The sequence below is a fragment of the Rattus rattus genome, chromosome 1, assembly GCF_011064425.1.
Source record: "Rattus rattus isolate New Zealand chromosome 1, Rrattus_CSIRO_v1, whole genome shotgun sequence".
Lineage (NCBI taxonomy): Eukaryota > Metazoa > Chordata > Mammalia > Rodentia > Muridae > Rattus > Rattus rattus.
Window position 1 is genome coordinate 200,460,975 of NC_046154.1, and position 20,533 is coordinate 200,481,507.

At 45.5% G+C, this 20,533-nt stretch overlaps 1 protein-coding gene across 2 annotated transcripts in view; it reads right to left on the reverse strand.

Moving 5' to 3' along the window:
- The window catches only part of Srgap1 (SLIT-ROBO Rho GTPase activating protein 1), a 265,489-nt gene extending 245,490 nt beyond the window's left edge, over window positions 1-19,999 (reverse strand). For both annotated transcript variants that reach the window (XM_032913187.1, XM_032913180.1), the window contains exon 1: window positions 19,923-19,999. In XM_032913187.1, the coding sequence (XP_032769078.1) occupies window positions 19,923-19,989 (67 nt within the window). In that variant the 5' untranslated portion in view covers window positions 19,990-19,999. The remainder of the gene's footprint in view (window positions 1-19,922) is intronic.
- Between the last annotated feature and the right edge of the window lie 534 nt (window positions 20,000-20,533).

The following is a 20,533-nucleotide window of genomic DNA, read 5'->3' on the forward strand; positions in this document are numbered from 1 at the left end:
AGAAGGAAGAACTTACCAAGAGCTGATCATAACAGATGGATACAAAACCACCATGAGGAAGAGGAAGAGATAGACCCATGACCCATCATTCCCAAGTGATTCGCTGCTGCTTTTTGGGGAAATGCCAGATTTCATAATGAAGAGACCCATACTGTGTCTGGCCTGGAGCTCTTGTGAGCTCAATGTCTCTTGAAGCCAAGGAGCTGCTAGAAAAAGAGCAACTGGTCTTATTGGGGGTAAAATTAAAAAGAAGAGATATTGAGAAAGGTATTTTCTTTAAAGAAATGTGACGTTGGAAGAAATTTAAACAAGATATAAAAGTATCTATCCAACACACACATGCTCATACACACGTGCACACCAGGTTGGTTGGCTGCACAGCTAGAATTCCATGTGCATACTCGAGATTGATCAGGACATCTGACCAATTATCAATCAATCAATCAATAACACCAACAGGCTCTGGAACAGTGAAAATATGCCATTTTCTATGGAAACTGCTTAGGAAGGCTGAAGAATGGCCACTGTCTGTAACAACACACCTCTCTCATGCTCCGTACCTCCATGTAAAGAAAGCTACTCAATACAGTTCTGTATGCTTTTGAAAAAAATAACTTTTTTCTTGGACTTACATATTTTATCTGCTATTTATTTAGCTAAAAGAACAGTAAATTGGGTGTGGTGGCTGGCGAACACCTATAATCCTGGCATGCTGGAGGTTGAGGCAGGAGGATCAGGAGTTCATGTCCGGCCTCAGGTACATGAGACATATCAAGCTTGAGACCAGACTGAACTACATGAGACCCAGACTCAGAAAACCAAAGATATAGCAGTAAATCCCCAAGATGTACTAGTAAGTCTACATTCCCTAAATTTCATGGGATACAGCAGCCGGTAGCATTTCGTTCCATCAAGTTAACTAGTAACTGGCTGTAAACACTAGCTTCATGTACCCATAACACTGAACAGCTCTGCCTGGATTCCTCCCGATCCTCTGAAAACTCACAGTTTGGAAGAGTACACACACACACACACACACACACACACACACACACACACACACACACACACACACTAGAATGTCAGTTTGCAAGAATCAAAGAGAATCTATTCAGACGTGGAGCCCCTCGAAATGGCAGGCTTTTAGTGGCAAAAGTAACTTACCTTCCTTCCTCACAGAATATGAAGAAGGCTCCAATTCAAGGAAGCCTTCCTCTTCAGGTGTTTAATTCCAAAGACATACGCATCTATCACATGACTCCACAAAGGGACAACCGAAAGCTAAAAAGAAAATCAACCTCCACCCTTGCCACTTGGGCACCAACATGCCATGGTAACCCAGCTCATGTTACATCAAGAAGAAATGGTTTCTGTATGTCTTTCTATTAGTAAGTGAGGTATGTATGCTAATCTAGACTACACTAGTCTCTTTCTTTAAAATTTAATACACTACTGGATCTTGAACCCAGGACATTGAACACACTAAACAAGTACTCTACCACTGAGCTACATAACCAGCTCTGTATTTCTTTTATATTACACACACACACACACACACACACACACACACACACACACACACACACGCACACACACGCACACACAGAGTGCCCAAAAAGTTTAAGATAAAGAATAAAAACACATCATACTTTGTTCTTTGTTGGGAAGATGGCTCAGTCAATAAAAGGTTTACTTTGCAGGAATAAGGACTGAGTCTAACTCCCTGACTCACATAAAGGGTAAGACACAGTGGCCAGTCCTTGCAGCTTCAGTGTGGAAAAGACTGGGAGGGAAGATCCCTAGGGCTAACTGGCCAGCCAGCTTAGCCCAGTCAGCAAGCCCCAGGCCAGTGAGAGATCTACTGTCACATTTACATTAGACAAGTGGTGTTCCTGGTAAATGGCATTCAGCGCTGACCTCTGACCTCTACCTGCACACATACATGTGTGCACATGTACACACATACACATCAGGGTGTCGTTCCAGCACAGCACTGGGTCATGCTACAATCTGTAAACCTCAGAGATTTCACTTCTTCCTTCCCTGTAATTCCAGGAACCTTCCAACATGCTAATGAAGAGTATAAAAAAAACCTTTTATAATCGGCCCCCCTCTGCACAGAGTTGAGTCTATCCTGTACACCGTCCTATCCGACTCCATCATTCTCAGTGGCTCCCGACCATCTCTCGACCGCATCAAAACCAAAACCACTTCTGTGGCATTGGAGTACAGCATATGCCTCTCAATGGTTGGTCTCTCACTATGTTACCTCTGGCAAATTAAATGTTCCTCAATTAGGTTCACATTTGGAAAGTAGGATCTGCGTGCATCCTTTCTTGCATTTCTTCTGAGACGTAAGCGTGTGTGTGAAGGACACCTGGACTTCCAGGCACAGAGCACACATGCAGTGACTGTTGGCTATTGCAGTACTGCCTTCCTATGCCTCCCTCAGCTTCATGCGTTTAAAATGCTAAGCTGATGATCCCTAAAAGGAAATACACGGGAGTCACTGGAGCCTCTCCTTTACCTGGATTGCCCCCCTTCCCCCGCTTTCAGGAGAACACCTACTCATCCATCAAAGTTAGCTCAGATGTCTCTCCCTCAAGGGTGCTGCACACTCCCCCAGCAGAACAACCCTCCCTCGGTAACTCCAAGACCCTTGTAACACGCTGTATAGCCCATCTGCTTACCCGTTCATTGATAAAGCTAGGACATGAAGCAGAAAAGGGTTCTTTACTAATTCTTCACTCGACAAACACCGCCGCACAAATACTTCAAACCAAATCTGGTGCCTTGGGTGGCTTTTGCATCTGTCAGAGGTGATTATATTGCTATAATCTAGGGAGGACCCTAGAACTGACCCAGCACAGGGCGGCTGGGTAATCAACACAGACGAGCCACGCCCTCCAGGAGCCTAACTTTGGTAAAGCAGGTGAGGGACTGTGGCTGAAGTGCAATGAGTGGATGGCATCTCACTGCAGCATAACTAAGAACTTTGGACCAGTTCACAATACAATGGCATTATGTCATAAGCACACTTAATTGACTGGAATTTGACTGTGTTTATTTGAAATTGAGGAGGGGAAAGGGTTACAATTACTACTTCTTCCAACTGGAAATTGGCCATGTAGAAGGAGGAGGCGAACCATGAGTTCATGTCTGGCTTTTGAGTGTTCCTGGATGCAGTCCTTGGTGAGTTTCTTCTCTGTCTCTGTCTCTGTCTCTTTCTCTCTCTCCCTCTCTATCTCTCTTCCTCTCTGTCTCTCTTCCTCTCTGTCTCTCTTCCTCTCTGTCTCTCTTCCTCTCTGTCTTTCTCTTTCTTCCTCTGTCTCTCTCTTCCTCCCTCTCTCTGCCTCTGTCTGTCTCTGCCTCTCCCTCTCCCTCTCTCCCTCCTTTCTTCCTTCCCTCCCCCAGTCTTCTCTTTCGTGTGTGTGTGTGTGTGTGTGTGTGTGTGTGTGTGTTAGAGTCTCACTGTTATCCAGGTTGGTCTTGAATTCCAGAGTTAAAGCAAATCCCCTGTCTCAGGACTCCTAAGTAGCTGGGACCAAAGGCATGCCACTGTGCCCAGCTGACTTGAGAATTTTCAAAGATCCCTTTGTTGAAATGTTTCTTATTCTGAGACTTGAGAGCTAGCCCTCATATACGCTGCTATTCCCATGTAATTATCGCTAAAGCAATTTCATGAATTGCCGTGGACCTAGGATTTGAAAAGCAAATGAAGTTAAGAGCTCTCGTGAAATAAAATAAAATTGCCTATTTCTAGAACAACGCCCCTCCAATGAGCCATAGCCCACAAAACACTTAGCTCGAGCTGTTCTCAAGTCTGGTGTCAAGTCTCCTCAGAGCTGGCAGTTAGAGCAGGCGAGCAGAGCACACGGAGAAAGACGCGCAGAACCAGCTTCTTAAACTGCTGGTCATGACCCCAAGAAGGCTATAGAGCTGAGTTGGGGGGAGCGTGAAAATTTGGCAACAAGCAGAGGTTTCTGAACAAGCAATGAGTGAAATGCATTGAAAACAGAGCATGGTGAAGAATACAGTACGTTCCTGTGAGCACTGACATTGTCCGCTGCCTTCTGTGTATTCTGAACACACAACATACACAGCGCCAGCAAATACTGCCTAATACACATCCGTGCAGATTCCAGACAATTGTAAGCTATCAACTGAGGTGGCCATCGCTGTTCCTATACAAACATAACGGTTTAATGACAGAAAGCTATATCTTCCTATGGTCCCTCCTCAGTACGTGGGAATCAGACAAGTACCGCTTCTGATTGTGCTGTTTGAGATGCCGGATTCCAGACAGTGTTGTTGTGGTGGTTGGAGAGATGCCTCAGAGGTTAAGAACACTTGCGGCTCTTGCAGAGGACCCAGGTTCAATTCCCACAACCAACACTGGACAGTCCAGAACTGTCTGTAACGCTAGTTCCAAGAGGCCGTATGCCCTCTCTGGCCTCCGTGGAGCAAGCTAGCAGGGCATATATACATATACGTATACGCAGGCAAATGCTCATAGGCATAAAATAAAAATATAAATCTTCAAAAAGTAGGCAATTTGAAAAAAATTCTCATTAAAGAGAGTGGGGAGTTCGAAAATTGCTGTCTGAGTTTTTGACTTTGTGTTTCACAAAAGAAAGTATGAAATGAATTTTGGTTTAGGCTAAGGACAGAATTCCCAACAGCTTCAATGGCCCCAAACACTCATGTGCCATTTTGTATGATATATTTATGCCAAGCAACCACCTCAGCACTGGTGATTATAAAACAGAAATATCTATCCACGCCGGTAAACACTGCGGGTGTCCTATATCCCGGAGCATCAAAATATTCGGCAGGCTCTAATTCTGTGTGAAAACCAGCATTCCTGTCCAGCTCATTGATTAACAGATGATAGAACTGTACACATTCCTAAGACTGATCTATGACTTACTACTACGAGCCATCGTTTGATCTGAGCATCCCTTTTATAGACTAAGATATCATCGCTTGATCCGTGTTTCTGTTTTACGTACTAATACATCCAGGATAACAAAAAGTCCTGGGTGGAGGTGAAGGGGTGGCGGAGTCCCACGGAGCGGACGCTCAAGCCGTCCGTAAAGGACACACTGCCTGTGTTCTCTTGCCTGTGTCCAGGGATACGCGGATTACGGGCTGGATCTTCACAATGAGAAGAAGCAAGGCATGTGAGTGGAGGGGTGAAAGTAAAGCTTGAAAGAAGCCAGGAGAGGCACTGCATTCCAAACCAAACAGCCATGACACGGTGTGCCCTTGCGGCAGTGGTTCTCAACCTGTGGGTCGCGACCCCCAGGGTTTCAGATGACTTTTTACAGGGGTCTCCTAAGACCATCAGAAAACAGATATTTACATCACGAGTCGCAACAGTAGCAAAATTACAGTTATAAAGTAGCAATGAAATAGTTTTACTGTTGGGGGGTCACCACATGAAGAAGTGCATTAAAAGGCATTAAAAGTGCATTAAGGAAGGTCGAGAACCACTGACTTCCAAAAACTAGAGTGGTTGTTACAGGGCAGGTATGGATTCAGAGAACACAAAGGGGGAATATAAATTGACTACTTTAAGGAAATCGTACCATCACTTTGATATTTATAGCAAAGGTTCTCAAAGTAATCGTCCTGGACTCACCAGGACAGCAGGACTGGGAGACTTCTGGGAACTTAGAGGCCTACCCCAAAGTCCTGACACCAGGCAAAGCCCCCCCCCAAAAAAAAAAACCAAGCAAAGACTCCTTCCCTGTCTCCAAATGCAAACATTAGACTTCTAAGAAGTGACTAGTGATTCGTTTTATAAAAAGATACAGAGAGGGCTGGAGAGATGGCTCAGTGGTTAAGAGCACCAGACTACTCTTCCAGAGGTCCTGAGTTCAAGTCCCAGCAACCACATGATGGCCCACAACCATCTGGATTGGCATCTGATGCCCTCTTCTGGTGTGGCATACATAAAATAAGTAAAATCTTAAAAAAAAAAAAAAAGATAAAGAGAGAAGGAATACGTTGGGTGAAGGTGTATGGGGTGCCTCCGGGCCCATGCTAAGGCAACCCTTCCCTGTGAGGGACCAGCCTCTATTCTATGGTATAGAATAGAATTTATTCAGAGCATGGGGAGAGGAATTGAGAAGGTAGTAGAGGCGCAGAGAGAGAGTGAGAGAGAGAGAGAGAGAGAGAGAGAGGAGTAGAGGCTGGCCACCATAAGCACAGGGAGAAAGTGGGGGAGGGGGAGGGAGAGAGGGGGAAGGGGACGAGAGGACAGAGTGTGTTTAAGGCAAGAACAGGAGAGAGAGAGGAGGAGTCAAGCAGCCTCTTTTATAGTGAGTCAGGCACACCTGGCTATTGCCAGGTAACTGTGGGGTGGAGCTTAGACAAAATGCTAACAACTGGTCCACAGGGGGTTGGGGGATGAGGACAGAATTCTCCCAAGGGTGTGGAATGAGTTTCTTTACAAAGGTGACATTTAACCCTCACTCTCCAGCCTGTGTACAAGTCCCTGTTTATTCTATCCCCTTCCCCTCCCTTCCCTCCTCTTCCTCCTATCTCAGTTTCTACCACCACCACCACCACCACCACCACCACCACCACCACCACCACCACCATCACCACCACCACCACCACCACCACCACCACCACCACCACCACCACCACCACCACCACCACCACCACCACCACCACCACCACCACCCCCCCACCACCACCACCACCACCACCACCACCACATGGAGAGCAGGTAAGAAGGCTCCCATCAAATGCTGACCCGCATCTGGGCTTCCTAGCTCTGAAACCATGAGTCAGTGAATTTGTTTCTCATGGGTCACTTGGTCTATGCTGTTCTTGTCAGAGCAGCACTAGGACCCCTCGCAGGTGCACCCCACCCAGAAGCAAAGGAAAAGACTATGCCTTTGATGGACACTTGGCATGACGAAAGGTTCCCTCTGTCTGTCTGGCGTGCGGTTTATTTTTGGCAACTCTTAATGAGTGAGCAGCTAGAGGAGACTTCTTGTAGAGATTCTATCTGTTGCCGCAGTCATACGCTCACGGAGAAAATAACATTCATTAGCTTCTGGCTCCCTGCTAATAATGATGCAGGCCTGCAGGCCGCTGTAAAAGTGTGTCCCCTTGCAGGTACAAGTCACAGAAAGATTAACAACCCCTTTGAAGTTTGGCTCGCTGTAGCTTCTGCTGATGGCTAAATGGGTCCTATTATATTCCCGAGGGATGGTTAAAATCTGCATCTTTAGTGTTTTCTTCGTAAAGTTTAAACCCCAGTAAGTAATTCCAAGTTCTTTAGAGAGGGGTGGGTCCCTGGCTCAAGATGTAGCTGGCAGAACAGTAGCTGAGCATGTTCAAGACCACGGTCCCATCCCCAGCACTGTGAACGGGACAAAATAAATAGTAAGAAAAGCAAAAACAAAAACCAAAAAAACCACCAAAGTTTCTTAAAAATGTGTAACTTAACGGATTCAGTGGTACATTGTTTTAATGCCCACATGGAGACGGCAAAGGTGGGTCAGTCTCTCTGGACAGCCAGGCTACATGGTAAGACCCTGCTTTTAAACACACATACACACACACACACACACACACACACACACATATATGCAAATACCTACTTCTTAGAGGTGGGTAGGTCATGATGAAGGAGGCTGGCTTATCACTCATTTGGACCATAACGTCTGATGAGAGTAAACACAGCAGCTGGTTGTTCTTGAGAATTACTGAAAACCCAGGGCTCACTCCACCGCTCCGACTGTCCTTACCTCAGTCTCACAATAGCTCAGGAAACAGAGCTGCTCCTCACACTCAATATTCAGACCGAAAGGCGGAGCTCCCATAAGGGGAAATGGGTCGTCCAAGATCTCAACTGACAAGCGTGCGGGCTTGTTACAGGAAGTCTGTGTGCAGGGATGGGGGGGGAGTGCAGAGTCGGGCGGGAAGGTGGCCAGCTCCATCCCATTAGAAGCAGGATGGTACAGATGGGCCAGGAAACTGTTCCTTATGCTGGGAACTTGCACTAGAGCGTCAGATCCCTCAGCGATGCTGGATTTGGAGCAAGACTTTCTGGGTAAAGGACTCGGTGTCATGACTTAATTTCTCCTCCCACACACTGGGAACAAGTAACATGCTCGCCAGTGCTGGACTACTGACTGCGTCGGAGTGGTGCCAGGAGCCATGCTATAGTCTTGAGAAGAAAAGAGACAAGCGCAAGGAGCATTGATGTTCAGTAGCCTGAAAATGATCCTATTTAATACGTCTTAATTACTCTTCTACCCCTGCAATGAAAGACCATGGGTAAGGCGACTTTTAAATGAAGCAGCATTTAACTAGGGGGTTGCTTATGGTTTCAGAAAGTTAGTTCTGTCACAGTATAATCGTGGTGGCAAGCAGGAAGGCCTGGCGCTGAAATAGTAACCGAGAGCTCACGTCTAACACAAAGGTGGAAGGGAGAGTATGAGTCTGGGACCAAAGGCCATCCCCACTGACACGCCTCGGTCAACAAGGCCACACCTCCTAATCCTTCCCCAACAGTTCCACTCACTAGGAGACTAAGTATTCAAACACATAAGCCTATGGGGGCCTTTCTCATTCAAGCCACCACAAATACAGTATACATATAATTCAAGCCAGCTGTGAAAGCACGTGCCTGCAGTCCTGGCACTTGATGGAGGCTGAGGCAGAAGGCTTACGGTGAGTGTGCTGTGTTGTGAGTTCAAGGACAGCCTGGAATACAATGTGAGACCCAGTCTATAAACAAACACCTGATCTGTAAATAAAACAAATGATGTGATTTGGATTGTGAGACCTGGTCTATAAATAAGTAATAAATAAATAAATAAATAATAAATAAATAAATAAATAAAACAACGTGATTTGGAACGGTAGATTCCAAAACAGTCATAGTAGTTATCTTTGCAGAGAAAAGAACGTACTTTCTGATTTACCCAAATCTGTATTCGTAGGAGGCTGAATGCTTTAATATGTCACCTCCAACCCCCCACCCAACTACCTTTCTTGGCAAACTTCAAGATGGCTATTCAGAGAAACAACAGACCTCTACTGACATAGGATAAGCCCAGAAGGAATAGAAATTCATACCTGTGAGGGAAATGTAAGTGCTTTAATAGCCTGAGTATTAAAGAGCTCCTCCCTCAGACACTCCCTTTGCTGACTAGTTAGGCCCATTCACAGGGAGCAGAGAGAGGAGTCTGACTGGTCCAGGAAGGAACAGTCACAGGCATCACATGCACTGCAACTGTCCTTGTGTGCATCGCCCTGTGCTCTGCCAACATCTCCCTTGCCCTAGAAGCCCAAGCCCCACCCCTTTGTTCACCTCAGGTAGGGTTCAGCACCTAGGTCCTCTGGTCTCGTGCTGAATGTGCTTGGCTCCTGTTTATTCTTTCTTGCTGTTACTCTGTTTAGTGTTAGTTCACTCAGCTCTCAAATCATCAAACCTTCACACACACATGTACGCGTGCATACACATAATTTTTAAAAATAGAAAGGATAAGTCCTTAAAAAATGCCTATTTAAGAAATTAATAAAGTTGTAGTTGTTTTTACAACCTACAAATGTATCCTAATATCCACAATGCCAAAAATAAATATACGCTTAATTAAAAGCTTCCATCTTTGTGGGATGTGATGGCCATGCCTTAATCCCCAGTATTAGGGAGGCCGAGGCAGGCAGATCTCTGTGAGCTCAAGGCTAGCCTGATCTACATAGTGAGTTCCAGGACATCCAGGGCTTGTCTCAAAACCACGAACAAAAAACTTCTATATCCAAAGTCAAACCAGGAACATTTGGGAAAACAACGATGACAGTTAATGTCTCTTTGACTTCAGAGAAGGGAAAAATTACTTGAATATCAACATAAGTAACTATATTAGGTGCTTTGGGCAGGGCTATATTCTGTAGAAGAGGAAGAGGTAGAGGCACAAAGATCACTGTAACTTTGAGGCCAGACTGGTGACATACTGAGTTCTAGGGCAGCTGAGTCTGTAGAGTAAGACCCTGCCTCAACAGCATAAACAAAAACATTTGATAGACACGAACAAATCAAAATCACTTCAGTTTGTCAAGTGATAATATTTTCAAATGTCAAAACGTAAGCGATAAACTAAGAGAATTATGTCTGCAATATAACACACAATAGACCACAAAGAATGCACTAAAAATATAAACTCACAAATCATTAAGGGGCAAAGTCACACACTTGTGTCTGTTCTCTCCTTTCAGGTCACTCACTGTACTATGCCTAGCTATGAGGGTTGACTACATTTCCCAGCCTCCTTTGCAGCAATGTGTGGTCATGTGACTCATTGGTGTCTTACCAGTTACATCAGTGGAATTTATATGTCCCAAGAGCTTTTGGATTTCAAAACCCCGTGCCTGCTTTTCCCTTGTCACAAGCCAGAATACAAACAAATTCAAGACAGGCAGCCATATTCAATCCTTGAGGCCCTGGTAGCACTACAAAGTAGAGGAAGTCTGAATAATATTTTGGAGCAAAGGGATCCTGGCGGCCTGGACGCACACCTCCACAGTTAGATGAGCAGGAAGAGACTTTTAGTGAGGCATTCAAGGCGTGGTGATAGTACAATTCTAAGCTCAGCATTATAAAGGCCTAAGGAGGAAGAGGAAGACTGTTGTGAGTCCAAGACCAGCTTGGGCTACTGAGTGAGTTCTAGGCCATCCTGAGCTACCGTGAGGCTGTCTCAAAATCACAATAATAATGATAATAATACTACAAATAATAGAAAGTCTATATTTCCAGTCACTGATCATTATTATCATTACTATTAATATTATTACTGTTATTATTAGAAGTATTCTAATAGTAGACTATTTAGGTTTGTGGGGGGGTCTCCTTTTGTTTTGAGATAGCTCTGGCTGTCCTGAAACTTGCTATGTAGACCATGCTGGCCTCAAACTCACAGAGTTCTGTCTGCCTCTGCCTCTGAGTGTTGAGTGTCACCACGGCCAGCTTTCTTTCTCCTTATCCTAACAGTGTAGACTGTGCTTTAGCTTATATTAGCTAATTATATTGGTCAATTCTATGTGCTTTTCATAATGTATGTGGAAGTCCCATCCTCCACGTAACGTAAATACCAGAAGTCTAACAGACACTAGGGCATTTGGTATGTGATGTTATTCAGGACTGCAAAACTGCAAATATCAAATTTAAAAGCCCTAAGAATATAGGCTGATTCTTTCCAATGCAAGAGATGAAAACTACATCCTTGTCCAGAACAGAGAAACACTTTGACACTGACCTACAACCTTAGCCATCTTTAAATTTCATATTAGGAAAATTACAATTACACACAAATACACACAGGCATCATATACACAGTAATTATCAGTTCATGGTCAAATCTTATTTTAGCCAGATTTCAGCCTACTTCCTGCCTCTCCATGGCTATAAAACAACAACAACAACAACAACAACAACAACAACAAAGCACCAAATACCATCATTTCAACCATAAATACCACAGCATGTATCTTTAAAAGATAAAAGAGTTGTTAGGCTGAATTTATATTATTCCACTTTTAAATTTTAATAATTTCTCAATACCATTAAAAACCCAGTACATACTCAAACAGCTCCATATTCTTCATATATCAACATATCATACATCAAAGATAGAAAAAAGAAACCCCTAAAGTATAGTGAACCTTTAAAGAAAGCAAATGATTAATAGTACATTCTAAACTGTTGGCTAAGAGTGGGAAGAAGAGAGCTGTGTCCCCAAAGAGGCAAGCATGGAAGTTTCTAAGACGCTGGCAACATCTGGAATTCACGGCTCGGCTTACTCGGTATTTCCTTAACTACAAATTATGTTCTGTAACCTCCATGTCTTTTTTTTCTTCAGATGAAGGGAAGAGAGGAAGAAAAGGGAGAGTATGCACCCAGCCTGCCCTCTCTCCCGCCAGCTCCTGAGAGCAAACCCAACATGAGGAAATGCTACAATGTATCCCTGAGTTCCAACTACGCAGGCGTGAAATGGCCTGTGGACAAGTTCGACTATCACCAGAGCAACTTCGCTTGGATTTCCTTTGCCTACCCTCATCCTGCAGGAGAGTGAGGCTGAACGTGAGATTCCAGCAGTAAGTCTCAAAGCTCGCTAAGAGCCATGTGTAGCAGGATCAGAAACAGGAAGAAGAGCCAGACCTAACAAGGACATACCTTCCTGCCCATTGTAACGAGGAGGTCACAATAGCAGCCATACACTCTGAACATCCAATAATGTCAGCTCTGGTTATGATCGTGTATAATTAACATCACCGTCGCTTTTCAGATCTTTACTTTTCAATTCTAATTCACGATGTAATAAATATCATTCAAAAACCATTGTCAACAACTACATAAGGGCTCCACGTGTACAAGCTAGCCAACCTTTCCCCAAAGAAACTCACTCAGTCTTTACTCACTGTGAAGACACTGACACTATTCCCAGACGATCTAAAGAAGTTCTACTTAATGTTGTGGCCATACTTGGTGGGGGATACTAGCTAATTGTGAATGATCACCATTTATCACTATAAATAATTGTGAATGATCACTATAGATGAATTTTTATCTTATACTCTGCTCTAAGGGAGTGGGGGAGACAGATAAACAATTAAGTTGTTTCATGGGAATTAGAAGCAAATTGGCACTAAATTAAATTCTCGTTTCTAAATTGATTTATATATTTTTATGAATTATATTTTAAATTTATAAATATATATGTATTTAAACTTAAATTTATATATAGATTATATGTTATATATAAAAATATATAAATTATATATATATATTATATATCATATGTATATGTATTATGTGTGTAGAGAGACAGACAGACAGACAGAGACAGAGAGAGAGAGTGCTATGAAAGTAGTTGGATGTGGTTGTGCACTTGAATGTATAACCTGGTTCCAAGCCATGTATGGCACAGAGCAAGTTCAAGGCCAGCCTAGGCTACAGTGAGGCCCTGTCTCTAACACTATGGAGTTAAAGCAGTGACTTTACTGACATCATAAGAATGCTTTAACTTGCAGATAAACTCGGGGAGTGGTCTATGGTTTTATTTTCCATGTAGCATCAGCATACGAAAACAGAGAAAGCCTAAAACAAACTCCTAAGCCAACAAGGTCACCCAGTCTCAGAAAAAACAGTTTAGACTTAGTACCTTGTACTTGAATGAAAGAACAAAGTCCACCTTACAACCAGTGGGTGTGGGTGTAGAGAGAGGGAGATTAGGGGTTCAGAGCACTCATGGTTCTTACAGAGGACCCGGGCTAGTTTCCCAGCACCCACAGGGCCACTAACAAGCATCTGCAACTCAGGTTCCTGAGGATTCAGTGCCCTCTTCTGGCAATGTCAGGCACTGCACACATGACACAAAGACACATGCAGGCAAAACAGTACACTAACATAAAATGAAATGAAATTAAAATTAAATAAATTTGTTTTTTAAAGTACTATGTTTACTGCTCTTACACAGGACTCAGGTTCAGTTTCCAGCACCCACAGTGGATGGCCTGTGACCCCAGCTCCAGGGTATCTAACTCCCCCTTCTGACCTCTGCAGGAACCTACACAGACATGACACACATAAACTCAATACAAGCACACACATGCACACATATAAAAATAAATGAACCTTGATAAAGAGTTTGGGACATGTCTTTCATCATGCCCATAGAATTCCTATTTTCAACTTCACCCAGAAACACATTCCAGTCTAAGGTCCCTACATCTAAGGCCCCTACATCTAAGGCCCCTAGACTTTCTGTGGCTGATTCAAGATCCACCCTACACACATTTATTCAGGTAGGAAGATTGGAGATTAGGCATCTGGATTTCAAAAGACTTATCTAAATCAGAATATAACAGGAGGTGGTTGAGACACAAATGGAATAATTATATAATGACTAACATTTATTGAGCATGTATTATGTGCCAAGCCTGTGCAAAATGTTTCCCACAAACCGCCCCATGGCAGCATGACAAAGGTCTTACTATTATTACCCATGTCTTGTGGATGAAGAAATTGCACCTTTGATGTCACATGTGTAATTAGTAGCAAGGCATCAAGCTAACACCAAAGCCTGCACTTAAGTATTGTGCCCCATCTCTTCCCAAGAGATGGCAACAGGGTGGCCCATGTAGGTTGTCAATAAATTAGAAAGTAACTATACATCCAGAAGTAACAATGACTTCCCATAATCACCTATCATCCCAATGTCTGCCCTCAAACTATCAAAACCTAACAGATTAGAAACATAGTTTATTTATTTTTTTAAATGTAGCAACTAGGTAGCATGAACCAGGCAATTAGACCAGTAACCTCAGCAGCTGGGAGGTGAAGGTAGGAAGGTCAAGAGAGGAAAGTCATCCTCACTTACAGGAAGGCCAGCCTGTCGCTAATAAAACGAGAAGAGGAAGAGGAAGAAGAAGAAGAAGAAAATAAGAATCTGAGGTCTGACACAACCAGTTCTGAATCCTGTCTGTGGGCTCAAACCCTGCGGCTCCTTCTGGTCAACCCAGGAGGGAGCAATGGAGCAGAGATGGTTGGAGCTGGATTTCCTGGCTAAAGAGGACCCTGACCTTCCTTGTCATGCAGAAGGACATGCTTTGACCAAAACTGTCTCTAGAACTGTTCCTCAATGCATTTTGTAGTTATGAACATTATCCAGGTAAACGAGCTCCTTGCAGTAGCTAAAATCAGTGCCAACAGGACAGCAAGCAAAGTGAGGATACACAGTCACCAGGCTGTTGTCCTTGATCACAAGGCCACCAAGTCCTGCTGCCCCTTCAGATGATCTTGTTGAAGAGAAGGAAAAGAAAAACCCAGTTAGAGATAATTTAATGACAAGTTGTTTATCCTTTTTTTTTCATTCAACCGTGAGTCCTTTAGTGGAGGAATTCTCAGTGGATAAGTATTCCGCCTCCATCTCTGAGAGAAACCTGAAGGCAAGCCACCACTCCTCAGGCGAGGTGGACCCTGATTCGAGCCTCCATGACATTCTAGGTAATCATACAATTATATATCTGCTATGAGGCCTCCCTACATCATATAAATGACCGGGTTGGTCAAGACAATGCTTGAAGTCCCTCCAACCATAAACTTTTAGCTCCCATTCCAGGTTATATGGTGACAGCAGATTCTATAAGCACGTGAGGAACGTGAGAACATTTCTTAACTTTCCTCTTAAAGACCATGGCGTGGAGAGGTGAGTTGTATGCAGTCCCCTGACTACCATTGTCTAGCTTTGGGCTTGCCTTTCAGTCCTGAGGAGTCTTGCAGGACCCCCAAATGCATCCACCTCTCCACAGAGGCCTGCATGAACCCACAAAAAAGACAGCCTGGAACCCTGCCCCACCAATCCCTTCCCAGTCTGTTCTGCCCTGGGCATAGCCAGCAGAGAATGACACTGACATAACTGTCTTCTGAGAAGCTCCATCCAGCAGTCAACAGAAATGGATGGGATTCGGAGACCCACAGCCAAACATTAGATGGAGCTCCAGGAGTCTTATACAAGAGTTGGGGGAAGAGTTGAGGGCCCGGAAGATGATAGGAACACCACAGAAAGACCAACAGAGTCAACTAACATGGGCCACTGGGGGCTCCCTGAGACTGAACCACCAAACCAAAAGCAAACATGGTTTGGACCTCAGCACCTCACACGGATGTAACAGAAGTACAGCCTGGTCTTCATGCAGGCCCCCCAACAAGTGGAGCAGGAGCTGTCCCTGGATCTGTTGTCTGTGGGTCCGGTTCCCCTAACTGGCCCGCCTTGTGTGGCCTCAGTTGGGAGGATGCACCTAGTCTTGCAGTGCCTTGATGTGCGTAAGGTTAGGGGAGGGGTCGGTTGGTTGGGTGGGGTGCTGGGTGGCTGCCCTTCTCAGAGGAGAAGGGGAAGGATAATGGGAGGAGGAATTGTGTGAAGGGGTGCTGGGAGGAGCTGGGGAGCCGATATCGGGATATAAAGTAAAATTTTCTAAAAGGCTCTGGCTTGACATGGAGACACCTAGTCTGAAACTGCTGTTTCCCTATGTTCCATGTGGTACTGAAACGTACTTCGTGTATCTCAGGTAGCAGACTGGGGAGAGATGACACATTTTTCTGGTGCTTCCTGTACATGCCTCACGTAGAGGAATGTGTGGGTCAGGGGGAGGTTACCAACCTAGGACACACTGCAAGTAACAGCTGTCCATGCGGAACACCGAATGCGCGCTATTTAAAGCCGACGTATGCCGCTCACTTCACCTTGTAAAACGCATCTCTTATTGCTCCGGGTTTTCAGGGAGGGGCTCCCCATCTTTTCTCTACAGAATTACCCAGATTGCTCACTGGGATCCTCAGATAACCCACGCAGCTCCTGTTTCCCAGCCCAATCCCTTACTGCTCATTTTCCAGAGAACAGAACAAGTGGACACTGTTCAGAATCTCAGACCCAGATGGGTACTTCTTAATGGCCCATAAAATGATGGTTTCTCTGGATTCCTTCTTTTCCCTTTCTCCTCCCTTTCTTCTTCCTTCTTCCCTCCTCCTTCCTTCCTTTTTCTTTCCTCCTCCCTTCCTTCCTTCCGCTTCCTTCCTTCCTCTCTCCCTCTTTATTTCCTCCTTCCTTCCTCTTTTCTTTCTTCCTTTCTCCTTCCTTGTTTTTTCTTCTTCCTTCCTCCTTCCTCTTTCCTTCTTTCCTTCCCCCTCCTTCCTCCTTGCCATTTCTTATTTCCTTTCTCAGTATGCTGTCAGGCTGACTTCAAACCCATTCTCCTGCCTCAGCCTCTCCAGTGCTCTCTTGATCCTGTGTCTGAGACGCTAACTAACATGCATGACGTGACCCGACTCTACTCCAGGTTAACACGTGCAGCATGAGTGGTACGGTTTGTCCCTGACTAAACTGGTCCACACCTATTTGGATCGCTCCTGCTTCATCTTACAGATCTCTTCTATATGGATCTGACCATGGTTTTATTTTTCTATACTATTCATTCAGTTCTAATTTAATTTCCCAAGAATTCAATTGGTTTGCTATGGAGACAAAATTAAAGGCAAAGAAGATTCCATCCACACCAGGTCAGCAAAGGAAAAAAAATGTGAAAAGCTTGAACATTTTGTGAAGCAATTAATAGGAATTTTCAAGACATCTTCAATTTGATCAAAGACCCTGGGGACTGAGAAAAATCTAAATTCATCTTAGATAAGAAAAACTACATGGGGGGGGGGAGAGACCTATCCAATGTGAATCATGGAACTAAATGGAGTTATGGCCTCACACATGAAATGACCCACTATAACCGGAGACTGACGACAGCCCCAGGTAGTCTTGTTCTCACACCTTTGCAGGCAGCCAGAGATCAAAATCTTCGGTCTTGAGTTATATTGTCAGATCAACATGCTATCCCAGGAATTCTGAGGTAACTGCAATTGTTATCAGGGAAATGGGAGACAGCAAGAAAGAACAATACCCACAGAGTGTTGGGCTTTAAGTTGGAAGGCGGAAAAAAAAAATCACCTCTTATAGGAATGGTTCAGAATCACCCATTCCGTGGCCCCAGCCATGTAGAATTCACACATGTGGCTTTATTCATTCATTGGGAGCACACATAATGCATCCAACAAAGCCAGGCTTTCCCTCCAGCCACAGGAAAGGTGGGCTTCTTTTGTTCAGTATCAGATGAAGTAGCTAGCTGGAATCAAAAGAGTAGGTTATTCTAAAACTACACATCTAAATGCTGGCCTGGCCCGAGCAAGGCTACTACTACACAGCCGTCCAGGAGGGAGCAAGGTAGTGATCCCGTTAGGAACCAGAGCTGGTCTCAGGCCAGCTTCACTGCACAGGACAGCTGGATTTACACACCCTGAGCTGTACTTTCTCTCTCTCTAGGTTGTGCCAGGCCCAAGTGAACTCCTGGGTGTATCTTGATTGGGTTTGACCTCACTGAATTAAAATGGCCAATTCCCATGTTTGCATATGAATAGAGAGATCCTAGTCCCCGACACCCCCCTACCGTGTGTGTGTGTGTGTGTGTGTGTGTGTGTGTGTGTGTGTGTGTGTGTGCACGCGCGTGCGCATGTGTTTTAAAGTCTGGCCACAGGGTAAGGGCAAGCAGGGAAAGGCAGGTTTACTGAAGTCCTAAACTTAAGAACTGGGTGTGGGCAGTGGAAGGGACTAAGTCCACTTTTTGTGGACTGAATTGTTTCAGAAATAGCTTACACCAGGTGCACAATTCTTCCTTAATTTTGGATTTGATAGATACGTTCTAACAAACCCCATTCGTTTCATCTTTAATGAATAAAGATGGCGTATACTCATATTACAGAACTTATACCCTAAGGAAATTAAGATAATATTCAAACCTTTCGTCCCTGCGAGTCCTGTCCTTTTTCAAATAAGGACCCAATTACAGGCAAATGGCTTACAGTGAGACACCTATATCAGGAGACCTTTTTGAAAATGAATGCCAGGAGGTGCTCCAAGCAGTTAAGACAGCCAGATTGTCACTTCTATGTGGACAACGTGCACAGGGATATGGTGGTTGTCATCAGGAGTCCTTGCCTGTGAATGGTTTGGGGCCATACATTGGAGAAAAACATGTTATCCTCATTAGAAAGTTTACCTGACCTAAGGATATAATAACTTCTCTGCTAATATAACCCACGTTAGGAGTTCCTAGAAGTATGAACATGACAGGCAGAAAGAAAACTGAGATTCAACAAATGCTCAGCCTAACTCCCCTATAAAGGTCAGCCTGAACTCCAGTGGAGTTTGCTGGGACTTGGTCTTGAGTCACCCTCCTGCTCAGGTGACCCAGGATTCCCCAGCCCCAAGTCCTCTACAGGACTCCAGGGATTTTCACAACTTCACCACACAAAAGGACACCCACCAAGGCTCCAGGCTTCCCTAAGGCAAGCACTCACTGTCCATGTCAGCTCAGCAGCCCTGTCACAAAACTCTCTGTAAGTGCAGGTGTCCATATAGCAATCTATGTGAACTTTGCATTAAATGCACCACTGAACGCCAGCGATCCTCACACCCATCCATTGTCTTCATCAGGAAATGCGGAGACCACACAGGGGGGTGGGGGCGGGGCAGCACTCATAGATGTTTATCAAACACTCCCGTGCAAAACAAAACACTTGAATTGGAGGGAAAAAAAAACCAATATTTTTAAAGTACGAAACACAAAAAGTTAAAAAAAAAAAGGCTTAATCAGCCTTAATGAGGTCGCCTCCATTAGTTGACTATGTGAAGGGACTGAAACTACTTACTCATATATTCAAGCCTTCATTTCATATGCAAGTGCTCCCCAGCAAATGATAAAGCAATATTCTCCCGTGAGTGTGAAGGATGGCACCGGATTCCAAGGAGGAGTCAGATTCCAGTAGTCGCTGGAGGTTTAACTGCCAGGGCTTGGAGAGAGCTCTTTTACAAAAGCAAGACTCGCCCTACTAAATTAACCGGGGGAAAGCGTGCATGTCTGAAACAGCCTTCACTCAATGAAACGCTCGACCACTGAGTATTCATACACTTTACAAAATGACTCCGTGGGGGTGGGGGGTGGGGGGATGCTGTGACAATGATTTCCCATAAAAAGGATGGTGATGATATGACAACTGGGCAGGAACTCTGGGCGCTGCCTTCCTGCCCCAAGTAAATCGCCAGCTGAAGGTGATTAAGTTCCAGCCTGTTGGGAGACAGGAGCTCCAGCCTGGGGAAGCCACCTGGTAGCCTGTACCGGTGGGTCCGATCAGGTTAGGACTGGCTTAGAGGAGGCCCTGGGGGCTCAGCCAGGAGCAGAACTGTCCCCTACCCACCATCCGCCCACGCAGACACCAAGTTACACACGGAACTCCAGGAGCACAATGACAAGCAAGCACACAAAAGGAGCGAGGCGGCCGCTCCCACCCTTACCTTTGACTTGACTTTCATACTCGGCTATGATCTCTTTGTCCTTCTTGAATCTGCTCGGGGTGGACATTCTCCGGCTGTTCCGGGCTTGCTTTCAATGGGCAAGTTCTTGTCGGGTGGTCACCGTCCAGTCTCCGTGGAGGAGCAGAGAGTTGTACTCCCTCTCGCAGAGAAGCCAGAGGCAGCACCCGCGGGAGGGACAGGAGGGACGGGAGGAGCGAGAGGAGGAGGAGGGAGAGGAGCGATTAGAGCGAGCCGGGCGCCGGCACCATGCTCTGGGCTGAGCCGCCCTGGGCGCTGGCGAGCGGGAGCCCCAGCCCGCGAGGCCGGCCGTGCAAAGTCGGGCGAGTGGGGGGCGGGGGGCGTCTCCCGGCCGCTTCCTCTACGGCCGCGGGGCGGACGCGGGGATCGCGCGATCGCCGCGCACCATTGTTGAGACCCGCGCGGGGGTCGCGCCCCGCCGGCCGCCGCCGCCTCCCTTCCTGCCGGCGCCCGGGGCTGGGATGCTGCCGCCGCTGCCGACGCCCGGCAGGCCGAAGGGATGGCGGTTCCCACGCGGGTGCGATCGGCGGGACCCGAAGGGCGGCGGCGGCGGCGAGGCTCGGACGCGCCCG